General features: G+C 30.5%; 2 protein-coding genes across 9 annotated transcripts in view; one reads left to right on the forward strand and one right to left on the reverse strand.

Moving 5' to 3' along the window:
- LOC127283907 (cytochrome P450 315a1, mitochondrial) overlaps window positions 1-14,591 on the forward strand; it is a 134,071-nt gene that overhangs the window by 18,340 nt on the left and 101,140 nt on the right. For all 8 annotated transcript variants that reach the window (XM_051309031.1, XM_051309030.1, XM_051309032.1 and 5 more), the window contains one exon: window positions 13,843-14,355. In XM_051309031.1, coding sequence (XP_051164988.1) covers window positions 13,895-14,355 — 461 coding nt within the window. In that variant the 5' untranslated portion in view covers window positions 13,843-13,894. The remainder of the gene's footprint in view (window positions 1-13,842; window positions 14,356-14,591) is intronic.
- Window positions 3,997-4,950, reverse strand: LOC127283896 (SCAN domain-containing protein 3-like). Its single transcript, XM_051309011.1, has one exon. The coding sequence runs from the start codon at window positions 4,948-4,950 to the stop codon at window positions 3,997-3,999; it is 954 nt and encodes a 317-aa protein (XP_051164968.1).

Genomic DNA, 14,591 nt, shown 5'->3' on the forward strand with positions numbered 1-14,591 from the left:
GCCGTCCATATACCACGTGGACAGTTTTGGGGGGGTGGGGGGGGGGGTCAAAGCAAATATCCACGTGGACCCAGTAAAAATGAAATTTTATTTATTGTTTTTTATCCCTCTTTTAAATTTCGCGCCAGTGTATTATGCAGCGCTGCGCAAGTCATTTGATATTTTTATCTATTTCGTTCGAGTTTTATCGAATCAATATACGCCGGCTGGTGTCCTACACGTGAAAAATCATAACAAACCCGCCTTAACCCGAATTCTCATAAAATACAATTTCATTTTTAATGAATTTAAGACCTACTGTGACCCCTTAAAAAGATTCCACAGATAGGACTCCGATAAAAATTTTGATACTCAGCGTAACAAATTTTGATTTGAAATACATCTTGAATTTTGAAACTACTATTGACTCAAAATACTTCAATCAACTAACAGACTGTTTTTAAAAATTTTAAACGCATATGCAGTGAATGTGGCCTTTATTTGGCGCAAAGTCGCACTTAACTACTCACGTTAAAATATTACATAAAAATCAACGTAAAAGAAATACAGAGGATTGGGATGAAGAAACGGAACTTGTTGAAGTGTCTTGTGTAGAGATGGAAAATAATGTAACTTCAGAGAGCTCCATTGATTTTTTCGCAACTGATAATCTTGCCGAATGGTTAACACAACCATGGATCAGCAATGATAATATAGATGACGATTAGTAGATTTGTGGTTTTTTCGATATTATTTTAAGATTTGTTACCATAAAGATTTACCTACTTTTATTTTATACGATAATTTCCAGATATTCCTGGCATAAATATTTTAATTCTACCATACATTGTATTTTTAACTATAGTAATCGATAATTTAAGATTTGTTGCCAAAAAGATTTATGTATTTTTAGTTTGTAGAGTAATTTGAAATATTTTTGCCAAAAATATCTTCACGATACCAAAAAATAATGGTATTTAGTTGGTAAACGTTATTCTAAGATGTGTTACCAATGTGATTGTTATGTGATTCAACCAAAAATGTTATTTTGCTTAGCAAAATTTTAAGTTTACTAGCAGTAAACTTGAAAATTATTTTTATAATTAAAAGAAACAGTGACTAAATGTTTTCTAATAAGTATTAAATATCTATTTATTTACCATTTTAAAATAAGAAACATACAAACAAAAAATTTTCACCAAAAAAAGTCCACGTGGACATTTAGGGGGGTGGGGGGGTTCGTCAAAGTCCACAATTGTCCACGAGGGGGGAGGGGGGGTCAAAAAGTGATGAGAAATTGTCCACGTGGTATCTGGACGGCCCCTTATGCTATAGATTATTACGCCATGCCATAGATTTAATAGCATGCACTCTTGTTACCATAGCATATTTTGTGTGTCTAATGTGAAGAATATTTGAAGTGAAGAAGCCATGCTATTCAATTAAAATATACAAAATAAATGATATTACAGATTTTATTGAATTAACTTCTCTTTTACTTTAGATCAATAGTTTCATGCTAACATTAATTTTGTTTCTGAAAAAATTATTTACCAAATAATTCATGTTTCCTGATGTTCATATCAAGAACATACCTTCTTTACTCTTTTTTACACATTTACACATCATAGATAATTCGAATTCTTAACTTAGAGTCAGATTTTATCACAGTTATCACATATTTCAAAAACCTAACACAGTACATTTTTGAAAATCAGTCTGTACGGGCGGGGGATCGAACCTGGGTACGTTGGACGCTAGTGCAAGACTCTAACCACAATGATACACAACCATTTGTAAAAGGAAAAAAAACATAATAAATAAGAAAAATCATCGAAATAATATTGTAAGACATTATTGAAAAAGTAAAGGATCAGAAAAAGGTTATTAATTAAATTAATTAAATTCTCAAATATTATTTATTAATTAAACAAGGGTATCGATGATGTAATTTGATTCTGACTACAAATTCAAATTTATTTGGCGTCAAAGTCAAATTTAATTCGAGAAATTCATTTTTTGATTTGATTTTGACGTCAAATTCAAATCAAAAAATGAATTTCTCGAATTAAATTTGACTTTGACGTCGAAATAAATTTGAATTTGACGTCAGAATCAAATCAAATTACATAATCGACGCAAAGGTGTTTATTTTATGACCATTTAGCTTTCTCATCATCATACACTTATATTCCAGATTAAAAGAAGGATCACAACTAAAATAGCGATCAATTTTATAAATGTTGGTAAAATGTAAACTATATATACATCAATTGATTCGTTTTTATGCCAGGAATACAATTTTGACAAGAATTAATTAAAATTTCTATATAAGAAAAAGTTATTTTAAAAAATTCACTAGGGGAGACCGGGGCTGAAAGTGCCGGGGATAAGTTGTGCCTATAGGAATATCTCAAAAACAAAATTTTTTTTTGAAAAGTGGAAGTGAGAGAAGTATTCTTTTACTTATGCGCATCTTTGGCAACTATTTTAATTTTGTTTGCTTCACGGAATAATTAGCTGTTAGTATTTTGGTGCTTTGGCGTCGCTTACGTCCAAGCTTTCATGTTTACACTTTTTGGTTTATTTTTTGCATTTTTAAAGATATCGATACGTATTTTTTTTAAATGATCCAAATTTATCGAGGGATTCAATGGTGTATTGATCTTAACATTTAATTTATCATGTTTTTTAATATTTGATAAAAAGTTAGCGTCGACGCAACGAGGTTAATTGAGCCTTTCACTTAGGGCTGGTTGTGCCGCTGTCAATCGCTACATAACCATAATCTACTATTACCTCGTTTGTTCGAATAGGTATTCCAACCCGAAATCAAGAGAAAAGTTGATTCAATGCATGGTTTGCAAAAACTGGGCACATTTGAAATGTGTAAAGGGTAAAAAAAGGGTCAGTTATATGTTTGTCAATTGTAATTTCAATAAATTGCATTCGGAATAAGTATTTATGTCTTAACGAGGTGTTAACAATTTATCAGATGTATAACTTTATGACGATTAATTTATATTCACAATTTGTAAAAAAGGTTTTTTTTTTGAATTTATATATATTAAAAATTTTCAGTTTCTGAAAAAGGGAACGGTGTTGCCGAAACGTTAAAAGAATTGTTTTCTTTTAATTTTCTCACATTTGACATGACTATATACACTGAGAAAACAGGAGGTTCAAAAAGTGTATGAATCCCTTTATTATTAAAGAGAGTTTAATAGTCCTTCTAGGAATAGATTTTTAAATAGATAAAAGAAATCTGCTTGTATATTCTGTTTTATTATATTTAGAGGGTTAAATTCTGCGCAGAAAGTGTGAACTAGATGATGCGCGAACGTATTTGTTTCTCAATCAAATAGACTGAATTTTGGGTTTAGGTTGCCATATTTATTCGTTCCTCGTACGATAAGGAAGGGATTTCTCAAGATTAATAATTTGTCCCTCTGCCATAAATTCATTTTCCCTCCAGGAGAAATGACTTAAATATCTTTGAATGTTGTATTTCATTATTTAAATTATTTTCCAATAGCTAACTCACAAATATAAACTCTTTATCCCTCCAAATGTTAACCTGAAACCTCCAGTTTTCTCAGTGTATATGTTAGGCTCAAAAGCCGAAAACGGCCAATGGTCGAAAAAAACAGCCAAACCTAGTTTTGGTCGGTGCATTTTTGCCAAAACTAGTTGTGGCAGATTTACTTCGACCATTGGCCGTTTAAAATTGGCAAAACTAGTTTTGGCATCGTTAAAAATGACAAAAGCCGTTGAATAAAAAAAAGTGTTAAAAAATAAATTTTTTGCAGACAGTAATTAATTGATTCATTAACAACGAGTATTTTTATTTTCTAAAATCATTGAAATAATTGAAAGTGACAAATTCCGTTAACTCAGAAAATGTGTTTACATATTGTGCATGCGTCATCTCTCTCTTTTCTTTTTCTCTCAGTATTTAATTGAACGATTGATAGCCTTTGTGTATAAAATCGAAAACTCAATATTGCAAATTAGTATTTAGTCAGAAAATTTAGTTTTACAAGAACTGTTTGAATGACATTTGGAATTGCAATCCACATTTTTTGTCCGACACTTGCATTTGTTTGTTTTGCAATATTGCGCGCAGTTGCAGAAAACAAATCCTTGCGTTGAACCAGAGTTAAGAGCCGAAGCTTTTCGTAAAGTTAAGGTTGTGGGTGGTACATCCTGTGCGGTTATAAATCTTGAATCAGCAGGGGTAAATTCATTCCGCGCGTACTGCCTATGCAGTGTACCATCTTTGGTTCCTAAACGATGAAGACCATCAGGTGTGACTGCTTCAACAACTGCCAGTACGTTACGAGCTGCAACTCTGCTTCTATCCACATCAGGAACTCCCAATACCACGTTTGACCCAACAGGAACTGGTCTTAACTTCTCGTTGGAATGAGCAAGCATTTTTTCTGCTTGCCGCTTTAACCCTCTTGCTGCTGCACCCCGTGTATTCACTATTTTTCTGAAGCACACCTTGCACAATTTTTTGCCATTAAGCTCATTTTCGTCAGTAGTAATGCAAAGGTCCTCAACGTCGGCTTCAATTCCACAAATGTGACATTTATTATCAATTACGTCTTTTTCGCAATCATTAGTATTATCTTCAGTTGAGTTGTCCGCACTCTGATCCTCAGTATTAGGCGCGCTTAAAAGTTCCTCAAGTTCTTCCTCAGTAGTCATTGAAGCGTAGTCTTCCTCCAATAATTGTGAATCGCCTAAACCAATTTTTTGTGAACAGCCGAACATTGCTTCATATGGACTCACTTTAATTCCAGTATGAAGAGCACGATTCTTTTTACTCTGGATAAAGCGTAACCCTTCCGACCATTTTTTGGTTTTATTATCGGCCATCCACGATACCAGCATATCTCTGACATCCTGATTGTACCGCTCAACTGATCCCTGGCTTTGGGAATGACGAGGCTTTCCGTGGACCATTTTTAATCCAGGTCACATCTGTGCGCGATTTTTAATGACTTGATTTCGAAATTCGCGGCCATTGTCTGATTGTAGAATGTTAGGAGCATCAAATACACAGAAAATGTCAATCAAATATACATAGTACAATTTTCTACACAGAGCAGTACAAGGTCTGACTAAATACTAATTTGCAATATTGAGTTTTTGATTTTATACACAAAGGCTATCAATCGTTCAATTAAATACTGAGAGAGAAAGAAAAGAGAGAGATGACGCATGCACAATATGTAAACACATTTTCTGATTTAACGGAATTTGTCACTTTCAATTATTTGAATGATTTTAGAAAATAAAAATACTCGTTGTTAATGAATCAATTAATTACTGTCTGCAAAAAAATTTATTTTTTAACACTTTTTTTTATTCAACGGCTTTTGTCATTTTTAACGATGCCAAAACTGGTTTTGGCAAATAACGGTTTTCCAAAACTAGTTTTGCCAATTTTAAACGGCCAATGGTCGAAGTAAATCTGCCACAACTAGTTTTGGCAAAAATGCACCGAGCAAAACTAGGTTTGGCTGTTTTTTTCGACCATTAGCCGTTTTCGGCTTTTGAGCCTAACATATATAAGAATAATTATTGCAATATTATATTTTTTATTCTTAATAAAAATATTAAAACTTCATGTAATAGAAAAAGGAAACTCTAAAATAAACATAGTTAGAACAGTGTCAAATTTCAACTGTTCTGTAACAATATCGAATATGTAGCAATTGCAACACTAAAAAAATTAAATTATTTATACAACTAGCAAAATTACACGCGCGCAAGCGTGCGTCCAACTTTGGATGCAATGGTTGTTTTAAAATAATAATAATATTAATAATAATAATAATAATAATTCTGCATCAGTGGAGTAATAAATTAATAATAGGTATATTTATAATTTTCACGTTATCATTTATTGATACACAGAAAAAAATGAGTTTGATGTTATATAAATAGTGATTTTTTAGTTAAGTCAGCTCATTATTAGTTAATACAGCAAAAATAATTTAGCTAAGTTAATTTTTAAATTTAATAAACTTGTAAAACTATTAGTTCAATTGTTGACGGTAACAACAATGAAAACCCAAGAAAAAACCTATCGCAAGAGTGATGATAAGAAAAACATAAATTAAAACCAATAATTACAATTGGCGGTGTAAATGTTGCTAAATCAATTCTAGTATCGCCAACATAACCGCCGCCTTTTGAAATGCCGAGAAAAATTAATTATGTTGTGTCAATTATGATTAAAATATTCCTTGTCACTTATGTATACTGTATACGAAAAGGCAGAGATTGTTGGGATAAAAGATATTACTGACGAATGGATTTTCTTATTGACAGAATGTATATAACGAGTAAGATAATTTCTTTGTGAATTGATAGTAAAAAAATAAGATTTTTAAGTAAAAATTTTAAAACATAAATATTAAAATTTTAGAAATAAATATTTTTGATAAAGTCAATGTTCGATGATTTTTTATAATCTTTGAAATTACAAAAAATTAGTTTTGCTAAATATTTTTTTGTATTTTCTATAAATATTTCGTTGCAAATGAAAATTTTAAATTTATGTTTTTTTTCAAAAAATTTAATTAACTGATAATTAATAAATATTAAAAAATTATATAATCAAAAAGAAATTTAAATTAACTGAAAATTATTAATTATATTTTAAAAAGTATTAAGCAATTAAAAAATAGTTAAAAATTTTGAAAAAATAAAACCTAAAAAAAATTTGTAATGTTTTAAACTTTAAACTGTCACTTAGTATATGACTTAATTAATGACGAAGAATAAAAATATCCGTCGTGTTAACCATAAAATATTACGAAATTAAGAATTGTCAAAATTTTAGAAAAACAAAAGGAACAAAATACGACTAACTTCAAGTGTGGACAGACGGAATGAATGAATGAATGAATACGGAAATTATTATATAGTTAATTAATTATCATATTATTTATTATTGGAGACCTTATATATACCCCTTACCTATTATTATTTAATGCAATCGCTTGCATACATTTTCGAAAATACTTAACACTCGCTGGGATCGAACCCCCTAACCTAACGCTCAACAGGATAATACGCTAATTGTTACTAACATTGGAATATATGTAAATACAAAATTGATTTGATAAGTTGCGACTGCGGAAAATTATGACTTAAGGAGGAGAACAATAATTATATATAAATTGTTGATATTAAGGTTACAAACAAGTAAAAATAAAGGATTAAGAATTAAGTCTTTACTGATTAAAATCGTTTTAACAACTGACTACAAAGAAACCGGAAATGTACATAAGATACTATCACTCACATCACACATGCGTACTTTATAGAATAGGACGGCGCGAACGTTTAAAAAGCATAAATTACAATTTCTTCCCTGCTTGATAACTTCGCGCAAGACATAAAATTAAACACAAAAAATAGTAAAAGCGATGAAACAAAACTTAATGCTCATATGCATCGAAAAACTCCTGTTTAGTTTTTATACCAAGACACTCACGTAAAAAATTAAATCTAGATCTTGGGAACGCCTTCGTAAACATATCTGCATATTGTTCGTCTGAAGACACGAATTTTGCAATCAACGTATTATTTTTGACTAACTCTCGAATGAAATGAAATTTCACATCAATGTGTTTCGTTCTTTTGTGAAACTCAGGGTTTTTTAAAATTCGAATCGCACTTTGGTTATCTATGAACAAGCAAGTCGCATCAGTTTGTTTCCGAGCAAGATCTTTTAAAACTTGTCGCTGCCAATGCTGCCGCGACGTACTCTGCTTCGATAGTACTCAATGTGACGTTTTTCTGCCTTTGACAACACCAAGTGACAGCTCCACCGCATAAAAAGAAAACAAAACCAGATGTCGAACGTCGCGTGTCGACGTCTCCCGCAAAATCCGAGTCAGTAAAACCTGTCAAAATAAAATTTTCGTTTGTTCCGTGGTATACAATTCCAAAATCGATTGAACCTGACACGTATTTAATAATTCTTTTAACGGCGTTCCAATGACTCGTGTCATGTTTCTCGAGAAATCTACTTACACTGTTCACAGCGTACGCGATGTCGGGACGCGATACCATAGCGAGAAACATCAAAGAGCCAACGGCTTCGCGAAAAGGCACTTATTCGATCACATTAACATCTTCGGGCTTATGTAAAACTTGATTTGGATCCGCAGGAATGCAAACCGGATTAGCATTCTCCATATTAAATTTACTTACAATTTTTGAAGCATACGAACTTTGATGTATAAACATTCTTTTATTACATCTATCTCTCTCTAACTCTAATCCAACAAAACATGCTGAATCACCCAGCTTGATTTCGAACGATTCACCTAATGTCTCGATGACAGCTTTTAACGATTCTTGCGATTTCGACGCAACTAATCCGTCGTCAACAAATAGCGCAACTATAACCTCATCGTTATTCACGATACCGCGAAAAATGCACTTCTCACTCGCACAATTTTCAAGTCCCAAATCTTTGAGAGCTTGCGAAAACTTTACATTCCAACATCGTGCGGCTTGTTTCAAACCGTACCATGCTTTTAACAATCGACACACACTGTTTTTATTTTCTGCACTCCGAATTCCTTCTGAAATCGAGGGTTCCGTACTCGAAGCGAACTTATTTGGTATAAAAACAAATGTTTAAAAAATATGTGTTGTATATTAAATAATATATGTGATACAAAAATAAACAATTTTTAAAAAAAAAATTTAAGAAAATTGTTCCTCCTTTGGTATAAAAACAAAAAAAAAATTTTAAATTTGTTTTGTATTTCAAATAATATAAGTGATACGAAGAGGAACAATTTTGTAAATTAAGAAAATTGTTCCTTTTCGTATCACTTATATTATTTGAAATACAAAACAAATTTAAAATTTTTTTTTTGTTTTTATATCAAAGGAGGAACAATTTTCTTAAATTTTTTTTTAAAATTGTTCATTTTTGTATCACATATATTATTTAATATACAACACATATTTTTTAAACATTTGTTTTTATACCAAATAAGTTCGCTTCGAGTACGGAACCCTCGATTTCAGTGCGAGTGTAACTCGCACTTTGTCCGATTTTTTTCGTTTTTTGCGGAAAAATACATTTTTTTATTAAATTTATCATTTTTCTTCAAAAATTTGATAAAAATTGATCATCAACTCCAATCGCGCTTACATTTTTTCCCTGTATTTTTCACGCAAAAATACAGTTTTACAGCAAATGTGAACAATTTGGGTTGAATATTGTGTGCGCTAGGGAGAATAAATCATTTTTTTCGAAATTTTTGATTTTTCCTTGACAACGCTATGTAAATTGATCGGAATCAAGTTCGCTATATTTTTCCTGTAATTTTCACGTAAAAATACGTAAGTGTGTCAAATTTGAGCTCTTTATGTCAAAAGATGTGGCCGCTAGGGGGGGGGGGGTACATAGTCATTTTTAGGTATTTTTCGTAAAAATTCATGGTTTTTCCTTGACAACGCTATGATAATCAACTCCAATCATGCTCGCTATATTTTTTTTGTAATCTACAAGCGAAAATACATATGTGTACTAATTTTTAGCCCTCCAGATAAATTTGTGTGGCCGCTAGGGGGGGGGGGTACACGATTTCAAAAAAACCGATATTAATAGGGTTCCGAACCGAGTACGGAACCCTAAAAACAAGGTCAAAAATGAAAAAAGTCCGCCATTTTGTTTTTTTCATCGAAAATAGTTTATTGTAATTCCGACGATAGCGACGAGCGTACTCTTTAGAAAATATCAAAAATTTTATTTTTCGATGACCAGAATTGGAGATATTGTGTCCGCCAATCACAAGTAGGGGTATTTTCAGACGCCCATGAAAGCAAAATAATTCATAATAAATAAGGAATAAAATTTTTGTGATAGTTTAAAACTCCTTCTTTTAGGTATAAAAAGTTTTAAGTAAATAAAATAAATTTTGCAACAAAACAAAATATTTAAGAGAAATCACTGAGATGTGCTGCCGTAAAATGTAAAAACTTAGGTAACCGACATTGTCGCTTAGGCTGATTTCAGTAGTAATAAACAGGCTACAATCAGCCTAAGTGAAAATGTCGGTTACCTAAGTTTTTAAATTGTACGGCAGTGTGGTACTAACCTCTTAAATGCACATTTTTGTCTTATTAAAAAACTCACTTTTTTAACTAACATTAAAAGTTGTGTAACTTTGTTAAAAAATTTTTTTATCATTGTTATCATATATTTCGGAAAGGCCTAAACCATCACCTTTAATTTGCATTTTAGATCAAGTAAATCCATTGTTTTCTTTACAAAATATAAAGTATATAGTTACCCTGAGATATCTCGGGGTTAACCGTTTTGGTACAGCTCATTTACCCCGAGATATCTCGGGTCTAACCGTAAGGGGTTAATAATAATTAATATTAATTAATGTGTATAGTTATTAGAAATTTTAAGCAATGATTATATATGAGGGATTCTTCTTCAATCGCCCCAGCCCAAAAAGTACAAGTTCTGGGATTGGCTTGATACTTTGATAAATTGTTGTCCTACCCAATGGGAAACTGCCACGAGTAACCATTGGCGTATTAATTGGCCCAATGATGGGAGCCAATGAAAAAACCATTGGCACCCAATAATGGACCATTATTGGTAAAGTCATGGGCTGTCCACGCCGATGCCAATGATTGGCAACCATCATTGGCAAATTATTGGCAACCAATAATTATCAAATATTAAAAATTTTAATAATAATTTAAAAAATCAATAATTTAAAAAAAAATTTATATTTTTATTATTTTTTAATAGTTATTATTATTATTATTATTATTATTATTATTATTATTTTATTTTTAATAATTAAATTAAAATAAAAAAATGGTCATCAAAGTATTAGTGAAACCATTTCTTCCAAAAAAGAGTTTGTCTCAAATCCAATTAATAGGAGAGGCATCGGGTAGAAAAAAATTTCGACAAGAAAAAAATTTTCGATCACTGCTTATATACCAATCTAATGGCACCTCAACTGCGAGAAACAGTTATGATGTTCGCCCTCCCTGTGGCGTTAGGCGAACTAAAGTCTAGAGCTGAGCCATCAGCGCAGCGCGGGAACATTTAAAAAATTTGATTTTATTAGATATTTTATTTTATAATAATTAACGAATTATTAAGTATGACATTATGTTATTAATAATTATTAATGACATTAATTATTTATTAAGTTAATTATTTGTCATATTTAAAATAAAATAAAATATCTAATAAAATCAAATTTTTCAAATGTTCCCGCGCTGCGCTGATGGCTCAGCTCTGGACTTTAGTTCGCTCAACGCCACAGGGAGGGCGAACATCATAACTGTTTCTCGCAGTTGAGGTGCCATTAGATTGGTATATAAGCAGTGATCGAAAATTTTTTTCTTGTCGAAATTTTTTTCTGCCCGATGTCTCTCCTATTAATTGGATTTGAGACAAACTCTTTTTTGGAAGAAATGGTTTCACTAATACTTTGATGACCATTTTTTTATTTTAATTTAATTATTAAAAATAATAATAATAATAATAACTATTAAAAAATAATAAAAATATAAATTTTTTTTTAAATTATTGATTTTTTAAATTATTATTAAAATTTTTAATATTTGATAATTATTGGTTGCCAATAATTTGCCAATGATGGTTGCCAATCATTGGCATCGGCGTGGACAGCCCATGACTTTACCAATAATGGTCCATTATTGGGTGCCATTATTGAAATTATATTGGCATCCCTGGCTCCCATTATTGGGCCATTAATACGCCAATGGTATTTTTCCCATTGGGTATTTAAAAGCAATAAATCCCTAAAACATTAATTCATTAAAAAAATTAGTAGAAAGTAGTAGGAGTGGAAGTTCTAACGTTTTCGGTAATATTGTAATTTTCGAATCCGTATAACCATGAGAAAAGTCAATGGATTTTAATTTATGTATAGTGAATTTTAAAGCATTTTTCACGTATTTTTCAGTAATATAAATGAAATTGAAGAAATAATTTTTTCACTCCTTCTTTTTCAAAATCAACCCTGATTTTTCGATTTTCACCCTTATATTAAATTGAAAATAATTTTAAATTAATCCCAAGTTAATATTTTAAGCAAATTATATTCACTAGTTCATTTAAATTAAGAATTTCATACCAATTATAAACGTGTTCACTTTTTATTAATCTTTGATTTATCATTTTTTAAAATTAAAATTTCTATCCATAGTAATAATGCAGGCATTATTTTGTGGACAGTCTCAACCCTGTAGAAGGTAGAGAGCTATTAGGTACTGAAGTAAATAAGAATAACATAGGTGTGTACGACGACATGTAAGCACCGTTGCTTTGGTTGCTCAAAAGAATGAGGTTGAAATAAAGGTTGATTTTGAAAAAAAGAGATGAAAATTTTTTTTTCTTAAATTTCGTTTATATTATTGAAAAGAACGTGAAAAATGCTGTAAAATTCACTATACATAAATTAAAATCCATTGAATTTTGTCATAGTTGTACGGATTTGAAAATTACAATATTACCGAAAACGTTAGAACTTCCACTCCCACTACTTTCTACTAATTTTTTTAATGAATTAATGTTTAAGGGATTTATTACTATCATATAGGATAACAATTTACCAAAGTATGAAGCCAATCCCAGAACATTGATTTTTTGGGCTGCGGCAATTGAAAGAGAATCTCTCATATATATATTATATATATAAACAATTTCCGTAAACTTATTTTTTTCTAACTGGAATTCAATGCTCACTTTTGCGGACTCTGTAGGTCAGGTTAGTCTTACTTAAAAAACAGTAGAACATTTATATCATATATTTTTCATTTTTCATAAAACAAAATTAGGAAAATAAATAAAATTGAAATTTATGTTTTTGTAGGATACCTTGAGGGTCGGTCCTAGTAAGACAGCACCATCTATATTAAATCTAAAATTTCGTAAAATTTTCCACAGTATTTACTTGAAAACAAGTGTCAATAAAAGGCTTTTTCCTTTAGGATAATTCATTATTGTCAAGAAATACACCAACTAAAACTTTTTTTGAGTTAAAATAATGAAAAAAAATTAATGACGATAAATTAAATATGAGCATATTTTTTTACGAAAACTTTAAATATATTTTCTCGGAAATAACAAAAAAACACAATTTTCATTTCGAGAATTTATAAACACTAAAAAATACACCAGCTAAGATTCGCCAATCACGAAAATAACAACAAAAACATTTTTTTAACATAACACATCAAAACTATATTACTGATTTTGACAGCCATTTGTCAAGTGATATATTTTTTTCGTTAGCAACAGCGCCAATCTTCTCCTGTTAGCAGAATTGCAAAACGTCTTATGTCATATATTACCTAACAAATGACTGTAAAAATCAGTAATATAGTGTTGATGTGTTATGTTAAAAAAATGTTTTTGTTGTTATTTTCGTGATTGGCGAATCTTAGCTGGTGCATTGTTTAGTGTTTATTAATTCTCCAAATGAAAATTGTGTTCTTTTTTGTTATTTCCGAGAAAGTATTTTAAAAGTTTTCGTAAAAATATGCTCATATTTAATTTATCGTCATTAATTTTTTTCATTATTTTAACTCAAAAAAAGTTTTGTCAGTTGTATTTCTTGACAATAATCAATTATTCGAAAGGAAAAAGTATTTTATTGTCTTGTTTTCAAGAAAATACTGTGGAAAATTGTACGAAATGTTAGTTTCAATATAGATGGTGCTGCCTTACTAGGACCTACCCTTATTATTTATAATACGAATGTAGTATAATTAATGATAAATTTAATGCAATAAGTGTTCATAATTATATTTTAGTGATAAGTTACGAGAAAAGCACTACATATAAAATCAACTTAATTGATAAACAATGAGTAACAATTTTTACACATCTCTTGCACAATTTTTTAAAAATCAAGTTCGTGTCATTTGGGAACGTTGCTCTAAAAAACAAAACTATGTTTTTGCTGCAAAAAAAGAAGTAAAGATTGAATCAGCTATAAATACATCTCATGCGACAGTGAATTCTTTGTGCTCAATTCGTCAAATGCCAGAGGATCCAATAATTTCTGTTTTAAGCAAAATTCGTTTTCTCATTGCTTCAAGATGGGGAACAAAACTTCACGAATATGTCGATCAACGTCATAAAAACTTGGGCCCTATTTATAGGAGTAACTCAGGTTCTACATCGATAGTTTTTATTAATTCTTCTGAAGAATACAGAAAAATTTTTCTGGAATTGGAAGGACCAACACCAAAACACTTCATACCAGAAGCATGGATTCTTTATAACAATGACCATTCAAAGAATCTACGCGGCCTTTTCTTCATGTATCTGTTTTTATAATTTTTAAATTTTGCATGGAGGATTGTTTTGAAATCAACAATTTTGCTTCCTCGTGGAAAAAGCTTTGTAGTCATTTAGAAACATGTTTTTATTCTTCGGGCAAAAACATGGCGTTTTTAGATACCTAACGTCCGGGTGTTAAGCCAATCATATATTCTCCCGTCTAAAAATAGCGTTAATTTTTGCCTTAGAATAAAAATGAACAGCTAACTCATGTGTT

This window comes from Leptopilina boulardi, unplaced genomic scaffold (genome assembly GCF_019393585.1).
Source record: "Leptopilina boulardi isolate dan_hultmark-lab unplaced genomic scaffold, ZJU_Lbou_2.1 LbouV2_315, whole genome shotgun sequence".
Classification (NCBI taxonomy): Eukaryota; Metazoa; Arthropoda; class Insecta; order Hymenoptera; family Figitidae; genus Leptopilina; species Leptopilina boulardi.

Coding starts and splice junctions, on each gene's coding strand:
- LOC127283896 (XM_051309011.1), bottom strand. CDS start 4,950: ATGGTCCACGGAAAGCCTCGTCATTCCCAAAGCCAGGGATCAGTTGAG.